A 19099-nucleotide genomic window follows, 5' to 3' on the forward strand; every position below is an offset into this window, starting at 1 on the left:
AAATAATAAGAAAATTCATAAAGATATACATAATACAAAAGAATATATATTAATTTTATGTGAAAAAAAGAGCTGAACTCAATGATCTCCTACAATGATGCTTTCTGGCAACACATCCAGAATCCAAATGAGATAAGCAATGAACCTAACAAAAATAATAGTGTGGTATAGTCTAAAATATGCCTCATATTTCTTATAATCTCCAACAACCCTGTGAGAGCGCTATTATTACTCTATTTAAAAAATAATAGTAGGCTGGATGCGGTGGCTCAAGCCTGTAATCCCAGCACTATGGGAGGCAGAGGCGGGAATCAGTTGAGGTCAGGAGTTTGAGACCAGCCTAGCCAATGTGATGTAACCCTGTCTCTACTAATAATACAAAACTTAGCCAAGCATAGTGACACATGCCTCTAATCCCAGCTACTTGGGAGGCTGAGGCAGGAGAATTGCTTGAACCTGGGAGGCAGAGGTTGCAGTGAGCTGAGATCACGCCATTGCACTCCATTCTGGGCGACAAGAGCAAAACTCCATCTCCAAAATAATAATAATAGTAGTAAGGGACTTGTCCAAAGTCACTTAACAAGGCTAGGTGTGGTAGCCTCATTAATCCCAGCACTTTGGGAGGCTGAGGTGGACAGATCACTTGAGATCATGAGTTCGAGGCCAACCTGGCCAACATGGCGAAACCTCATCTCTACTAAAAATACAAAAATTAGCTGAGCATGGTGATGCATGCCTGTTGTCCCAGCTACTCAGGAGGCTGAGAAATGAAAATCACTTGAACCCAGGAGGCAGAGGTTGCAGTAAGCAGAGATCACGCCACTGCACTCAGCAGAGATCACACCACTGCACTCTGGCCTGGGTGATGGAGTGAGACTATCTCAAAACAAAACAAAACAAAACAAAAAACAAAGCCACTCAACTAATTAATAAAAGAATTTAAAACCAAATCCAGGTCTTATAACTCTTTCATGCTTCCCCTAGGCCACATTCTCAACGAGGTATGGATGATAACTATATCGTGTTACCCATATGAGTTCAAATCACTGATCAAGTCTCAGGAATGCATTTCAAAACACAAACCTAGATCTGTGCTAGAAGTGAACATTCCAGTAATTTAAAAACACTTTGATAAAAAGGTTCCTTCCAAAAAAAAAAAGAAAAACATCAGAGAATTGCCCCCAAGAGACGACAGTGGGCTCTTTTAAGAAGCTTTCAGTCAACAATGATCTCCAAATTCCCATCCTCTTTCTCCCTTTTACCAGTCACATTACCCCAGGGACTTGATCCAGAAATACTGGGCCAGTGATGTGTGGGGAGAAAGTCTGCAAGGGATGGCTGCAACTCACAAGATTCAGTTTTCAAAGGCAGCCCTCCCAATATGCTCTTCTGCAGACTGAGGCACTAACATACAGTTCACATTCACTCCAGTAATATCCCACTTTGCTGTGAGACCAGTTGTCCAGTGAGCCCTCAGCTGGAGGATCCACACAGCCAATTTGGTGTGTATTTCAATTAAGGATGAAATCTACCATATGTCTTCAATGACAGCTGCGCAGCCCATGAGCTGCTGAATTATACTACATTGAGGGAATCAAATACAAAAGCCTCTTAAGCCCTTTGAAATTTGGCTTGGAAAACAGAAAGATGGCTTGCAGATGAAGGAAATGGGTGGATAAAAATCACCATTGCTCAATGACAGAGCTTCATGAAGGTACTTGTGGCCCAGGTAGCTGGCCTCCATTTGTGAAGCAGGGCTGAGTCAGGGCTATGAATTATTTTGTCACAACTTCCTTACTCAGGTAGGGTGGGGAAATAAGAGAAGGCAGTTCTTTCTCCACATTCACCATTTTCTTTTCACGATGGTAAACATTAAGTATTCATATCAGATACCACTTCTGGGAGGTTCCTGAGCTCTGTTCCATGCTCTGTGGACAAGAAAGCAGGAAACAAGTGCTTTGTCCACAGTCATGGAAAAAGGCACTGATAAATTGTGGTAAAACTCTGTTTTAGGTTCGTTTCTCTCATAGGCAGGTCCTGTGACAAAAATTTAAGGGTAAGAATTTGAGGAGAAGGTGATCCTAAGAAGCATTAACAGAGGAATGGAAAGTGAGACAGGAAGAAAAGCCAATATGAGGTATACTGATATTGGCAGGTGAGGCTGGGCCTGCTCAGCTTCAAATTACAGGTTCTCTGGAGCCTGTATAAAGTTCAGTCATGTTCTACCTTGGGCAAGAAAACCAAAGTATTTACCCAATAACTCCCAGTAAGCATTTGTGGAGGCGACTCTCAAAGATACTAACTCCCTAGCACTTCCAGGTTGTCCTAGACACAAACAAAACTACTAAGCCCTCTGCTCTTGGTCTGAGACTCACTGAGTCTTCTAATAAGAGGGTATGGTAGAGAAAGGGCTAAGATATTCATGAAAAGTTAGTCTTCTAATAAGAGGGTATGGTAGAGAAAGGGCTAAGATATTCATGAAGAGTTCTTATCATCTCCTACTTTTTAGGCACCTTCTAGTCCATCCTACCTTCTCAAAACCCATCAATGGCAGCACCATGCTTTTCACCAGCCATTGCACCTTGAAGCTGCAGCCCTTATTGACTCAACACTTTTTCTTCATTTCCTTCATTCATGTGCATCTGTTCACAATGAGTATTTACTGAGTGGCTATCACTTCCCAGGCTCCAGGCAAACAACAGTGACTAAGGCACATGTGGCTCCTGACCACGTGCAGCTTACCATCCACCAGAAAAGACAGAGGTTAAATTAAAACTATGTTCAACATAAAGAACTTAATCCAATTGTGATAAACTGCTATAATAGAAAAATACAGGATGTGATAAGAATAAATAAAAGAATGTTTAACCTAACTGAGGCCAGGAGGTAGTCAAGGAAAACTTCCTCAAGGTAATGAGGTATATGCCAGAGGGAAAACAAAAATCCAATCATAGAGAGCTTGTACCCAACCCTTACTAGGTCCAGTCAGAGTTTTTCTCATATCTCTCCCTTTTAATCCCATCCTCACCGATACTCTAGCACCTCTCTTCAACCAAGGAAAAAGCTCCTGATGCCATATTAATATTTCTAAAATACCTTGCTAACAACCTCTGCTTTCACAGCTGAGCCTGGTAAGCCTGAGCATAGCACTGAAGGTCCTGCCACAATCTGGTTTCACTAAACACATCACCCTTATTCCCCAGTATGTGTGTCCTCTTCCAGGCAGCTTGGACTAACCATTGCCTAAATACTCCATGCTAGAGTCTTGGCAGAGTATGTGCTAGTGAATCAACTGGCTGAGTGAAATTGGCCACATTCTTGGGTGTTTGGGTTTTCTCTGCTCAAATTCAAGGAAACTGCCAAAACCCTAAGAATATTATTCCAACTTCTCACATTTTATCACCAGACAAAGAATAAGTTTCTTACTGACCACTAAGTGACAGGAGCTGAAAAACTGGGTTACTGATGGCCCCTGACCAGACAGGCCCTGTAAAGAATCACTGTAAGTTTTCCTTGAAGTGTCAAAGGATCATATGAAACTCTTTCTTCACTGCTTCTCATGTTGCCACAAGAGCTAGGGTGTGGAAAATGCAACAGTATAATTTCTCTTCCCTACTTTACATCCCATAATACTTGTGGGCATCACACATTTTGTTCTTCAATATAACTAAGGGATACTTGTATAAGGAAAGCACTTCTGGAAACATTTAAGCCCCTAAGTGTATGAAATATGAAAAGTTTTGCACTTACTAAAGATCCCTGGCCACTTTAACATAAAAATATGCCTCATTAAAAATATTTATACAAGTAATAATTATAAATCTCTATTGAGTTTGCTTTGAAATATCTTTAACTTTAGTCAGATGCTGTACAAGGCTCTGACATTTTATGAATCTGCATCAATAGTCTTTGAAAGCTTGAGGAGAAAAAGAGACAGAGACAGAGAAACAAGTTGAGAAAGAACTTGAGAATAGAAGAATTTCTAGCATTAATGCAAAACAAAAATTGTCTTTATTGACTTAGTATACTTCTCTGTGTTAACTTGATTTTTAAGAAAAAAAAAAGGTACTCATTTTCAAAAAAGGACCTGAGAAACATAGGAGGAAAGGAAAAATAAATGTTATTTATTACAACTTTGCCATATGGAGACCTAGTTAATCAGTCTTTCAAAACTATCTCGATTAGCCATTCTTCAACTGACACTTCATTATTATTGTTGGACAACAGAAAGTTTCTTCAAATTGAGATAAGCTTTTTTTAGCCTTTTTACATGAGAGTTTATTTCTTTATTTAATGAGACCATTTTTAAACAAAAATTGTATTTCTTCATATGTCGCCAGAGATGGAAGAATAGAACCATATTGCAAAGCAAATGTGCTTAGCAGAATTCCAGCCTATATTCCTAAGCAAAAGCATATTCCTAATATCAACATCTCTGAGTAAAGCGCACATTAGCAGTTTTATCTTCATTTCCTTTTTGTACAAAACCTTGGATTTTAGTGATTTGTAGCAACATGATTTAGAAAACATTTTCCATCTCAATAAAGTCTTTCATTTTTCTTTCTTCCACATTTTAAAAGAGAAAAATTCAGAGTATTTAAAACAATGTGTTTATCTACGTCAATTGGGAGGAGAGTGTGGCAAAAAGCCGAATTCAGATGCCAATTTTGCTGACCAAAGTACCTCTAAAATGCATATGGGGTTATGCAGTTAAACTGAGAAAACATCCTCAAGAACAGGAGGTTCTGCAGTGGATTAAGATCTTCAGCTACCACTGCTTCCAAAGAGATGCCCTTTTTCTAGTTAACTCTCAAAAAGCATTCCCACATCCCAATAACTCAGCACTACCATTTATTCCTCATTTTCTTCTTGTATCTTTAGGAGAGCAGTCACTACATGAACTGATTTTACATGTCTAATACTTGTTTCAGCTCACCTATGGATCTGGTAGAGGATATCTAATTTCGTGATAAAACTTTGAAAACAATCTTGTGTATGTTTGAGGTCTCCTTAGGAAGGCAACACTTACTCATCAACCTCAAGATAAAAGGTCAACAAGACTAAGTCCTCAAACAAATAAGACACTAATTTCTTCCATTTCCTGAAAAAGGAAGTGTGTCCTAAAAGAAAAAAAGTTCATTGAACCCTTGATATTGAAAAGTTTACAGCACTATTTCTCTGCACATACGCACTGATCAGATACTATGAAGAGTTCAATGTTAAAGCATTTCTATTACATTTTTTAAGATATTATTTTAATAAGTAAATTAAAAATTTAAAACATTGAAATCATAATTTTTCAAAAAAATGTATAACTCCCAAATATTCCAGAAACAGAAAGCTTTTATTTTCCTGGCTCAGTATATCTCTAATTTCCTGAATTTCCCAACCTCAGAGGATAGGAGTAAGAGGAGAAGTACTAAGTCAGTAAGAAGGGAAAACTACACTTTACACACCTCCACAGGATCTAGGCCAGTGCTGAGAATACAACAGGTATTTTTTAAAAACTGGGAAATTGTGCAAAATAAAGTACAGAGAAAGTGATACAGGGAGTAGTCATTTATCAACAAATGTTTATCCTGTGCCTCTTCAGCTTAAGCACCATGTCAAGCATTAGGGATATAAGAGTTAATAAGACAGACACAGCCTCAGCTCTCAGGTAAAACTAAATCTGAAAGAAGAGACAGACATTAAATAAGTGATTGTGGTAAGTGCCATAACTGGAAAATGAAGTGCTTCAAAATATAAAGGGGGCTCTACCTTAGCCTAGGAGTAAGGAAATCAGGAAGGCTTCCTTGAGGGACATTTAGACTGACTTCAAAGAGGGCTGAAGGAAGAGTTTGGTGGGCAGGTGCAAAGTCTCTGAGACGAGAATGAGTCTCATGGCTGAAGTGCGAGGAAAGCAGGTAATGCTAAGAGATGAAGTACACAGGTCTCAGATATGGTGGCTCTCCAGGTGGTGATACGGACTTTTTACTTTATTCCAATGAAATAGGAAGCTTTTGAAAGATGTTAAGCAGGGTAATTTAAATTGATCAGATTTAAATTTCTAAAGCATCATGCTGTTATTTAAAAATGATTGTGAAAGAGATGAGCATGAATTTAAGAAACAGAAGGCTAATGTGATAGTCAATAAATGATGATGGGACCAGTGGAAAAATATAAGGTCTGTGAAAGACTGAGTTCAATTTCAACATCTCAGTTTGAGAGGTCTATGATTCGCTCAAGTAGAGGGTCAATAAGGCATTGGATTCAGAGGTTTGGAGCTCAGCCAAGAAAGCCTTAGTTGAAGATGTCTATTAGGAAATCATCATCATAGAGATGGAAGTTGAAGCTGTGAGAGGGCATGGGGCCAACAGAAGAAAGACTACAAGAAAAAAGAAGAAGACCAAAGCCAAGGCCTTGAAGAACACCAACATTTAAAGATCTGTTGGAGGAGTGAATTCCTGCCATCCCTTCATGCCTGCCTGAAGTGGAGTTGGGTTGGAGCTGGGGGTAGAAAGGGAGATGGCTAAAACCAAAAAGAAATAGCAACAAAAATAGAAGAAGAAAAAAGAAAAAACAGGAAGTGAAGTATACTGGAAACCAAAGGAAGAGAATGTTTCAAGAGGGTGAGACTGATTAACTCTGTTGAAATATAAGAAATAACAATGAGAAATAAGATGAAGACTGAAAAGGGTCCACTGGGCCAGGTGCAGTGGCGCACACCAGTAATCCCAGCACCAGCACTATGGGAGGTCAAGGCAGGTGGATCACGAGGTCAGGAGATCGAGACCATCCTAGCCAACATGATGAAACCCCATCTCCACTAAAATACAAAAAATTAGATGGGCATGGTGGCATATGCCTGTAACCCTAGCTACTCAGGAGGCTGAGGCAGGGGAATCACTTGAACCTGGGAGGTGACAGTTACAGTGAGCTGAGATTGCACCACTACACTCCAGCCTGGCGACAGAGCAAGACTCTCTCAAAAAAAAAAAAAAAAGAAAAGAAAAAGAAAACAAAAGAGTCCACTGGATTTACCAATGAAAAAAATCTTTGGTGGCCTAAGAAAGAACAAATTTAATATTGTGGAGAAGGCAGAAGTGAAAGTTTAGTAAATTAAGGAATAATAGGGAGGTAGAGGAGTAAAGATAATATATAGAGAGAGCAATTTTTCAGAAGTTTAACTGTGAAGAGAAGGAACAGTAGAAATAGAAATAGTAGCTGGAGAAAGTTGTGAGACTTAGAGTACACTTTTCTAATTAAAAATACTGGAATATGTGGAGTTTGATAGAAAGGATTTAGTAGAGAAATAGAGGTGAGGAACAGGCTAAAGATGGAGTGAGTTCCCTGCAACCACACATGGAAGGGCTGGCTTTGACAGGAAATGAGATACAGGGAGACATGCAGATATAATAGCAGGAAGCCAAAGTCTCTGATTACATCTATTTCCAGCAGGAAATATGGGAGAAGATCACTTTTGGAAGTTAGTCAGGCTGAATCAAGTAATGGGTGTTTGAGAGACATAAAGAAGGCCTGAAATTATTACTACTGAGAAAATGGATTCCAGGCTGTATTTAGGACCTGGTGAAGGTTGGTGATCATGAGTCTTAGGTGATATCCATCAGTATCCATCCGGAGATCAAAGCAAGAGTGGAAGAAAGCACAGTGGAGCTCCTGATGCAGAATCCACTTCCTAGCCTCCAGCCTCAGTCCTCTCTCCAACTTTCTAGTCATATTATGAGCTATTCTGGATCCTTTATAACATCTAATTCCTGTGTCACTTTTTGGATCACTGGTTTACTTAATATCTGATCACATATTAACCATTTCCTGTTTCATAATCCCTCAACTTGAACTCTCAACTCTGCTGTCCACTCTCTCTAGTGCTATGTCTTATGTTCCTTTGTATATCTTCCTGCTGCTAGAACTGCAAATAGCAACTCAATGGATACTACCTAAATAGATTTAAGTTTATCTGTGAGAGTTTTCTAAACAGAGACTTCCAAGACTCGCTGCTGGTTTATGTTTCCCTAGTAGACATGTGAAAATCTTTTTTCTGGGTACTGGGTGCGAGGGGACTGCACAAATCCTGTATTTTTGGAGTAACCTGTGATAGTCCAATACAAAAACTGCATCTTAGAGGACCAGGAGGCGTGAGGCTGCCATCACTTTTGTTGAGGAAACAAGACCAGCTGTGGTCACTTCCCATTAATTGTCACCAACTATCTTTCTCCACCCATAGATCCTAACCCACAACCTGTGCTTCACATATATAAGCCGTCATTTTCTTCCCAATGCCACCCCAGAGGACTACTGGTTCATCTGTCTCCTGAGTTGGAAATCAGATTGCTCTGTACCCAACGACCTTCAGCTGGAATGCTGCTGCAGTCAGAATGATGCCCTAAAATTTGGGGAAAGACATAAAGTAATAGAGAACAATGAAAATGAAGACAAGAAAAACCCTACTTCAAGTTTCACTAGCTTGCCAAGTTCATACCTTTGCAGCCAGCCGACACTCCATCACTCTGATATTGAAATGGGAAGTTGCTGCCTTATTCATCTCCACACAACTGTTGGCAATCACAAACACTGCTCCACTTGGGAGATTCACATTAGTTGCCCTCAGAGGACTAAATTCTATCAACTTGGCCTGTTAGAAGAAAAATGAAAGGAGAAATATAATTTATTAGAATTCAGAAAATGTTCAAGTATTTATGTATTTATCTTAGCAAAGTGTTTTGTCAAAAATGCATTCATTCATTCAAATTACTTATTGACCTCCAGGCACTGTACTAGGCACTGGAAATACAACAGTGAACAGGACAGACACTGTCACTCCTCTCATAGAGCCTACAGTCAAGTGAGAAAGACAGTCTAGAAGACAGACAAATACATTTCCAAGTTGTGTTACAATGGTAGCAAAGCACAGATGCCGTATGGACACATAGCTGAAGCATCCAATCAGATACAGCCTAGTGTAGTCTCCACTCAGTTGAAAAAGAGAAATCTAAACTAAGTCCTAAAAGATGAGTAAAAGTAGGGCAGACAGAGGGTTTCTTTCATCAAAAAGCATGTCAAGAAGAGGGAACAGCTTAGGCAAGTCCACGGGCAAAAGACAACATGGGATGTTAATGGAGCTACAGGCATGGAAATGTGGCTGGAGCTTACAGTTTGAGGGGTGAAAGGGGTGAGAGTTTAGGATAGAAGGGTAAAGCAGGGGTCAGAGGGTGAAGTGTTTTGTAAGCCCAGAGAACTTGGACTGTGTTCAGACTCTATAGCTAATTTACATTAACATCAGGACTGTTGCCCTCATGTCTGCTTGTTGAGTCTCATCCAAAACACCCGAAGTATTTTCTTAGTATTAAAACAAATTTCCTCATGCCTCATGTCTTTGGCTTAGGGGAATCAATAACAAATATTCTTAATAAGAAGGAATCCAGGTGTTCTTGGAAAATAGCCAAGCCTGTAGGAATCTGATGAAAAACCAAGAAATGATTTTAAAGAAATGTTTGCTCTATTTTGGAAATGAACAGCCTATGGGCAACAGCTAAAAACATCTGCTCTACCTAAAGGAGTTGATAGCCAAGGGTAAGTAGTATCCAGCGAAGGAATTCATTCCTGGCTTACTGTCAACATTCTTTTTCCCACCACTGAAGCCCCAAAAATGTTGACAGAGAAAAATGATACTAAAGAGTAAATTATAAAAAGAGGGACTGTGAATATATGCGGTAAGAGAACTACAATTTGGGTTTAAAACCAACATGATATTTTTAAAATGCCATGAGATGAAGTGGTTTAGGACAGGAGCGGGAAATGAGGTTCCAATAACTAGGGAATTGAGAAAGCTCATCTTAACAATGAAGAAAAATAGAAGAGGGGAAAAAGCTAGACACATGAGAAAAACAGACTGGAGGTATCATTCTGGAAGCATAAGAGAAGGCAATCAATATGAAATAGAGTAGGTTAACTGGTGGTACCCTTGAGTTACAAGCAGTTGGGAAATAACATCCTACAATAGAGCCTGATATAGTAGGCTGTCCATAACAAAGCATCCTGGGGCTCTCAAGGCCTTCCTCTGCATGTAAATTTTCCCATTAGGTATTTCCGAATGGCTTCTATTTGGAATGCCACCTACAGTTCCTTCTTCTGCAAGAAATGATATAGACTGGTCCATGCCTCCTCCTTCAGTGCCAATGTAACGCTCGCTCTTGGCACAGATTTCTGCAAGTTCCACCTGGAAAGGTAAAAATTGATTTGTACTGTGAGCAGTCATAACCCATTTCTCGTTCATTTCTTACTGCAGGCCTGACAAATAGGCTTGAATTCCACTGCCAGCTCTGATCAATTAATAGTAGCCTGCCTGGAGCACTGCATTAACAAAGCCTCCAGACTATAGGAAAATATACCAAAAACAATTAACAATGTCTGCTGTGGGTATGGAATAAGATATTGACTGTGCACGCTATGTTTTTGCTATCCCTAAAAGTCTCCACAGAGCAAGAAGTTTCTACCATCTTTCTATTTACCCTATCCTTCTCTAGACTGGTATCACTGAAAATCTCATATGGGCACTCATTCATTTTTGCCTCAGCTTCCTTTGTCTCCCAACGGTGAACTATTCCATAGTCTACCCATAACCAAAGTGGGGTCATTAACCTTTATTTTTCTGTCTAAAAGTAATGAAGTCTCTCTGGCATTTCCATTAAATGTAAGAATCAGAACTAGTGTTATCTCATCAGACTCATCTTCCTCCAACCAAGATGAAGCGATCCAATAGATGCACACAGTTCTAACCCAAACTGAAAATCTTGAAATATCTGTTTAAGAATCTTTAATGGCTTCCTATTGATTAAAAAATAAATCTAAACTCCTCAACCAGGCATTTTGAAAGCTTCCAAAATCTGGGACCAATATGCATATGAAATTGGATCATTTACCACCCGTATCCAATTAGATTTGTCTCTCTGACCATTTCACACATGTTTATGCAACTTGGAATTACTTCCTGTCTTCTCTCCTATATAAATTGTACTTATGTTCAATATCCAGTTTATTGGCTAGCTGCTATCAATAAATCCCTGGGCTAACCACTCAAATCTTTTTTCATCATGGAGTATTCTTCGAATATTATTCCCATGATGGTGTCTCCTTTTTCTAAACTCCTACAACATTTATAGTTAGTATCATCTAATCCTCTCGCTACTATTCATTCATTCATCTATTCAGTTTTTCCTTCTTATAAGCCTTGATTCAGGCCCTTACTTCTGTTTGACTACATGATGTTTCTAGAATAATTATTCTGAAACACTGATATAATCATCTCTTGCCTGCTTGGTTGTCAACACCTTAATGCTTATACTCCTCAGCATGGTACACAAGGTCTTTAATGACTTACCCTAGCGTACTTCTCCAGCCTGCCCTCCCACCACTCCTCCTGTAAACCCTAAGCTCTAGCCATCAGGAATACTAAACACAGGCTGTTCTTTACTTCCCTAGGCTCTTCCACATCTCACTGCCTTGGCAAATAAGATTTTCTATTCACTTCACTCAATACTCCTCCCCAGCATTCCCAACTAGTCAACAATCCAAGCAGCACCTTGCTTTGGAACTTGTATCAACACCCAAATGCACACACACCATATAACTCCTCCTCAGCACCTCCTGTTTATAGCTCTATTATCATGTACTGAATATGCTCTAAGTGTGGGGCTACTTGTCTTTTTATCTACCAGTCTGAGAGAGTCCTTCAGTACATAGACCGGAGCCCACTTAACTAATATGAGCTGAATCACAGTGTTATTATTGTTCCTTAATTGTGTCATGTTTCTATCACATCTGCTTCTTGTGAGAGATGAATATAATATGGTGTTTCTTTTGTATCCCCTACTTCATGCAATGCCAAACACATAGTAAATATTAATAAACACCTGCTGCTTTCAGTTTCTGGGAATAGCTGCCCAAACACCATCTGACAGATTCTGCAAGTGTCATATTCCTTGTTGGTCATGTGGATTCACTAACATTAACTCTGTCTTGTGACATGAGGTAAACTCAGGATTTTGATGCAATAGACATTGTTCGTGGTCTGCTGACACACAGAGCCAGTGTCCATAATATGTACATTAAAATTAAATTAGTAACCAAAAGATCAAAACACTTGGATTTAAAATGCAGAGAAACGACATACCCAGATGAAGCAGTACATTCAGCATTATGTAAGAGATGATGGAACCTGGGTGCCCACCTAACTCTGACCCTGGGCCAGTATAAAAAGTCCCCTCCCCTCAACAGCAACAACAGCCACATTTACTGAGTGACAGTATGTGGCAAGTGTACTAAGTACCTTGCATTATTTCTTTTGTGAACATTATCTCCTTCAAATCTCCAAACAATGATCTGCCCATCCCCATTATAGAAGTGAGAAAAATGGGGTTTAGAGATGTATAACGAGAAGTGGAAAGCCAGGATATAAAACTCAGACAGATGTCTGACTCCAAAGCCTGTATTCTTTTATCACTGGACTTCCACTACTCCCTGCAAAATGGAAATGATGTAATCTATCATTCACTACCTCAAAGGGATATGAAAAGACAAATGAGATTCACCAAACTTTAAGTATTCTCCCTCTCAAGAGGGAAAAAACAGAACATTGAGACATTTATGCTTATTACTTATTTTTCCATTTCTTCAGATTCTATTAATGAGGCCAATAGTTTTGGTAGTTAAGGTTTATTAAGCACTTACTATGTGCTAGGTAGTGTTCTAATTGTTTTGCCTGAATTATTTATTTTTCATACAACCCTATTGATACGGTTTGGCTTTGCCCCCACCCAAAAGCTCATCTTGAATTATAATCCCCATAATCCCCACATGTCAAGGGCAGGACCAGGTGGAGGTAATTGGATCACAGGGGTGGTTTTCCCCATGCTGTTCTCATAACAGTAATTGAGTCTCATGAGATCTGATGATTTTGTAAGTGTCTGGCATTTCCCCTGCTTGCATTCACTCCACCCTGCCACCCTGTGAAGAAAGTACCTGCTTCTCCTTTGCCTTCTGCCATGATTGTAACTTTCCTGAGGCTAACCCAGCAATGTGGAACTATGAGTCAATTACATCTCTTTCCTTTATAAGTCACCCATTCTCAAGTATTTCTTTATAGCAGTGTGATAACGGACTAATATGCCTATAAAACAGGTCTCTCCAGTTTATAGATTAGGAAGCTGAGTGCGTTTATTAGCTGAGACTAGGCTAGTAATTATTTAAGATAAAATTCAAATTATCTACCTCCAGCACCCATCATCTTCACCACCACCATATATTACCTCCTATACATAATAAGGAGAAAAATACCCACCTGCCTAGCCACAGGATTATTGTGATAATCCAAGAAACTAAAGTTTAAAACTTCAAATAAAAGCACCTCATAGTGCTCTAAAGTACTCTACAATTGTTGTTATCTTTACATATAACAAGGAATCATCTGATTTACACAAGAAAGCAACTAAATACCAACCCAAATGAAAAGACAAGTTATAATTACTATAGAATACAAGATCATTTTTTAAGTGTTCAGGGAGAGTGCACTTAAAGATTCTGTATACCCCAAAACAGCCAATTCAATATTAAGGAGTAATGAAGCCTGAGGCAAACAGGAAAATATATGCCCAATTTAAAGCATTTGGGTTTACTTGCAGGGGCAGGGAGTCTCTACTCACAAAATAAAACATGCCTTTAGTGAAAAATTCAACTGCAGGCCCACCAGCTGGTTTCCCCAGTGGCCCTACCTCTTCACCCCAGTACTATAAGCAAAAAGGTCAAATCCTAAATGGTTATGAAATGTAAAGAAACTAGAAACAAAAGGTTTACAAAATAAAAAAAAAAACTCCGATTCTATTAAGAAAAAAACTTGCATTCTTCTGATGGTAATCAAAAATTAGCTAGGCCCACAAAAATTAAAGAAACAATAAATAGTAAATAAATAAATTAGTTAGGCCCATGGCCAGAGATAGCACGTCCTGAACTCAGAGAACCATTAATGGAGGGATCTGGTGCCATAACAGCAGTAGAATGTAAAAGCAAGCAGAGAATGCTGTCATTATGGATAGTGTGAGGGAGACATGTGAGTAAGTCTATTCATGCTTTTCTGTCCTTTGGGACCCTGAAAATAGAACCATAAAATGTCCTCCAAGGATTATAATCAGAGTGACTTGCAAAGGCACTGAATCAATACTCCGTACCTAACTTAAATTATGTACAATCTCAATAGATTTCATGAAAATAAGGAGTAGCTGTCAAAAGCACATTATCAAAAGTGTATAGAAAAGAAGCATATTGGAAGCTAACTTAATGGAAAGATCAAAATGAATTCAGGGACCCCATTCTCTTTAGCAAAGGACAAAGGCATATTTCTACCTGATGGCTAAGTGATTCTAAGGCTTTCCCACTGCACCCCACTGATGAGTCTGACCTGCTGATTCAACCAAGCTACGGATGAAAAACGTACACTGACACAGGCTTGCCAGTGAGCATGGCCAGGGGACCTCTGTCAGAGTCAGCAACAGCCCTCATAAGCTGGGGATGTTCGAATTTATTTAGTACAAATTAAATGACGAAGGTCTCAAGTAAACACTATTAACATTGTGGACATTAACATTGCCCCAGAGTAGAGGGCAGTTTTGCCCACAGCTGTTCAAAGGTCAGTCTTAGGACCACATGAGTACACAAGCTATGTAGATAAACTCCTCTACATTCCATTGATATTTGCTTTTTGCTATTAGCTCAAGGTAAGACAATTAGACTGCCTTCAGCCATAACCTTCTTCCAAGGCTTTTGAAAAACCTTAACCTTCTTCTGAGGCTTTTGAAAAACCTTAACAGCCTTCCAAGAAGGTTTGCGTTTTCTAAAATTTCTCCCACCATTTTGACCAATCTTCTACACCCCAGAAACACACACACACACAACCTGAAAACTCTCAAGCTAGACCAGCAAAGCTCTAATCAAGAAGGGCTTCACTCCCCTCTACCACATATTTTCTTTTGCTCTTACACTTGAGTACTGCGAGAACCCCAGGGACTTCCAAACTAGTCACTTGTGGCATTTTGCTCTCTATCCCTTCCTTCAAAATACTAATGACTGAGAATCATTAAAGAAGACAATTTGACTACATGGGAAACTTTTCCAAAGTGCCTAACCAATAAGCTAGTATCTGTTCAGACTTGTGCCCTCTGGACATTTAGAAGAAACCTGACATTATTTACAGATCTTCTTTTAAAGCTATAGAAGATAGTTAATGAAGCTAGCTTAGCCCTTTGTATGGTTCCCTTGAAGAAGCCTGGGAAGGAAACAAAAAACTGTGGGCTTGCTAAATTAAACAGTTTATCCATCTGCATGCCAGTGGAACTCCAGGTAAGAGGAGAAATGAAATAACAGGGTTAGATTTAACAGAGAATCTAATTAGATCTAACTCATTAGCACTGAGAAGGGCTAAAGATTCATAAATGTTATGCCTAGTTAAACCTGAATATGCACAAAAAAATAATAATAGTACAGAAAGACTCAATATATTAATATGGTGACCTGTTTTTGTTTAGCAGTTTTCCTAATGAGATTGTTAAAAGTTGAATTACACTGGAAAGAATGTTTCTCTGAGTTAGTTAATCATGCCTATGGGAAGCCTATTTCAGAACCAAGACTCTAACCAAGACAAAATTATAGTGTTATAGCTGGCTGCCATAAGTGCAAGTTAAGAGAAAGGAAGGAAATAAATAGCTCCATTCATTCATTCAGCAATCATTTAAATCGTGGCCTGACAGATAAGTGACTAGGCCAGTGTCTGCCCTCAAAGAGCTCACAATACCGATAGTGTCTTTAGGTTAACAAGTCTTCCAAAAGAAAATATAAACCTGGCCAGGCACGGTGGCTCAAGCCTGTAATCCCAGCACTTTGGGAGGCCGAGGCGGGTGGATCACGAGGTCAAGACATCGAGACCATCCTGGTCCACATGGTGAAACCCCGTCTCTACTAAAAATACAAAAAATTAGCTGGGCATGGTGGTGCATGCCTGTAATCCCAGCTACTCAGGAGGTTGAGGCAGGAGAATTGCCTGAACCCAGGAGGCAGAGGTTGCGGTGAGCCGAGATCGCGCCATTGCACTCCAGCCTGAGTAAAAAGAGCAAAACTCCGTCTCAAAAAAAAAAAAGAAAATATAAACCTAGAGTGCCAGACAGGTTCGGTTTGCCTCTCCAGACCTGTCCACTTGCCTTCATCCTGCTCTCTGCCCCAGAAGGCTGTGCAGGATGAACTACAGTCATGTGCTGCACGAAAACTTTTTGGAGTAGTCTCATAAGATTAAAGTGGAGCTGAACAATTCCTATTACCTAGTGGCACCATTGTTCAGAGCAGTTGTATCATCACATTACATTTGTGGTGATGTTGATGTAAGCAAACCTACTGCACTGCCAGTCACATAAAAGTGTAGTACATATGATTATGCACAGTACATAATACTTGATAATGGTAATAAATGACTACACTACTAGTGTACATATTTATTATACTTATTATCATTATTTTAGAGCATACTCCTTCTACTTATTTTTTAAAAAAAAGTTAAACTGGGCACAGTGGCTCACATCTGTAATCCCAGCACTTTGGGAGGGTGAGGTGGGCGGATCAGGAGTCAGAAGTTCAAGGTCAGGAGTTCAAGAACAGCCTGACCAACATGATGAAACACTGTCTCTACTAAAAATACAAAAATTAGCCGGGGATGGTGGCAAGCACCTGTAATCCCAGCTACTCAGGAGGCTGAGGCAGGAGAATTGCTTGCACCCAGGAGGTGGAGGATGCAGTGAGCTGAGATCACACCACTGCACTCTAGCCTAGGGAACAGACGGAGACCCCGTCTCAAAAAAAAAAAAAAAAAAAAGTTAAACAGCCTCAGACAGGTCTTCAGGAAGTATTCCAGAAGAAGGCACTGTTATCCCAGGAGATGACAGCTGCATGCATGTTACTGCCCTTGAAGACCCTCTAGTAGGACAAAATGTGGAGGTAGAACACAGTGATATTGATGATCCTGTTTTAGTTTTTAACAAAAAAACTCAAAGTTAAAAAAATTTAAAAATATAAAAATTTTTAAAAATAGAAAAGAGCTAATAGAATAAGAATATAAAGAAACACTTTGGTATAGCTATACAATGTATTTGTGTTTTAAACTAAGTGTTATGACAAAAGAGTCAAAAGTTTTTTTTTTAACTTTAAGTTTATAAAGAAAGTTACACCAAGCTAAGGTTAGTTTATTACTGAAGGAAAATATTTTTTATAAGATTAGTATAGCCTACTTGTTAAAGTTAGGTGTGTCAATACTGCCGGCCGCCTCGAGTTACCTTTTATGATCAAATCTTATTCTGTTGTCCAGTGTGTAAAATTAATGCTTTTTACCCATATCTTATGACTGAGTATTTTAAAGATCTGACCCTGCTATTATAAAATACTGTACTGTGAAGCTACTCTTCTGGAGCTGGCCTGAGAAAGTCTACATGTATAGACTATTCACATAGATTGGCAATTAGACATGTTAAAATAATTTACCCTGGGAAAGTCTTTATCTGTAATTAAACTATTTCCTATAGAACATTATAAATTCTTGGAGCAATAGTGGAAGCAGGAGTAAGATCCCCTTTTGTTTTGTCTTTTATAGAAAACAGGGAATGTTTATACAATTCATCCTTTAGAAACTCAAGATGTGCTGTTTACACCCAGGTGCCCTGCTTTGTATCACTACCAGTCTGGACTTACTCAGGACAGCATAGGAGGAGATTGGCTTTTTTTGGTGCCACTTTGAAATGACAGATTTTTTTTTTCTTTTTTTTTATTTGAGACAGTTTTGCTCTTGTGGCCCAGGCTGGAGAGCAATGGTGCAGTCTTGGCTCACTGCAACCTCCATCTCCTGGGTTCAAGTGATTCTCCTGCCTCAGCCTCTGAGCAGTTGGGATTATAGGCAGTCGTCACGAGGCCATGCTAATTTTTGTATTTTTAGTAGGGATGGGATTTCACTATGTTGGTCAGGCTGGTCTCAAAGCTCTGACTTCAGATGATTCACCCACCTTGGCCTCCCAAAGTGCTGAGATTACAGGCGTGAGCCACCGTGTCCAGCCCTCAAATGATAGATTTTAATGAGTGCCACTCAGATTACTCTTTGACCAATATGCTGATTTAATTTTTTAAGCATACAAATGAAACAATTGTTTCAACGATCTTGGGTGACCTCCCACATAAGATGACATATTGGGCTGTTAACTAGTTGTTAATTTTGACTGTTTATTTAAATCAAAGGGAAGCAAGACCCTGTGGAATTTATTTATGACCGTCAAAGCCCATAAATCTCTTATATTTTAAGTAAGATACAGGGAAAGTAAAATTGGTAATGAGTCCCATGGTTACAAAGGCATTTGGAGATTATCTGATTATTTCTTCTTCTGATAAAACTGTGTTACTGCTTTGTAAAATATATGCAAAAATCTAAGTATCAGGATTCTTTATGCTGTGAAGAGCTTTTCATAATTAAAGTGCTCCTTTTTATTTTTATAATTTAATTTGTATTTATGTTTATTTTCATGACAAAATATTTTAATTCTTATCAGGTTTTATACATATTTTAACTCTTCAAATAATGTCACTATGGTTAAATTTGGTGATAAAGCAGAAAATTTGGATAAAAGAGAATTTGGTGATAAAGGAAGAAATATATTGGAAAAATTTAAAAGATTTTTTAAGAATAGTTCACAGAAACCTATGTGTTAATGCAGGATGCTTTCATATTGTTCTCATTGATTGTCTTCAATTATTTGAGATAATATTGTTACCTATTGACAGCAATGTACATCTCTTTCACATACACACAATTAGCTGTATTGTTAATGTACCACCTAAAATTTTTTTCCAACTTTTAATTATGAGAAAATTTCAAAAGTATAGAAGAAGAAATAATATTTTGCCACATTTGCTTTATCTTTCTCTCTGCTTTTTTTTCTGAGCCATTTGAGAGTTAATTGAGGACATCACCCCTAAATATATTAATATTTATTTCCTCAGAGCAAGGCATTCTTCAACATGCCAC

At 38.8% G+C, this 19099-nt stretch overlaps 1 protein-coding gene across 6 annotated transcripts in view; it reads right to left on the bottom strand.

Annotated features, from left to right (window-relative positions):
- Positions 1 to 19099, bottom strand: part of GALK2 (galactokinase 2) — a 108916-nt gene that overhangs the window by 28136 nt on the left and 61681 nt on the right. For all 6 annotated transcript variants that reach the window (XM_032297808.1, XM_032297810.1, XM_032297809.1 and 3 more), the window contains exons 6-7: positions 10121 to 10219; positions 8483 to 8635 (exon numbers count right to left, since the gene is read on the bottom strand). In XM_032297808.1, coding sequence (XP_032153699.1) covers positions 8483 to 8635; positions 10121 to 10219 — 252 coding nt within the window. The remainder of the gene's footprint in view (positions 1 to 8482; positions 8636 to 10120; positions 10220 to 19099) is intronic.

Source organism: Sapajus apella, unplaced genomic scaffold (genome assembly GCF_009761245.1).
Source record: "Sapajus apella isolate SASKATOON/1434 unplaced genomic scaffold, GSC_monkey_1.0 scaffold37, whole genome shotgun sequence".
Taxonomy (NCBI): domain Eukaryota; kingdom Metazoa; phylum Chordata; class Mammalia; order Primates; family Cebidae; genus Sapajus; species Sapajus apella.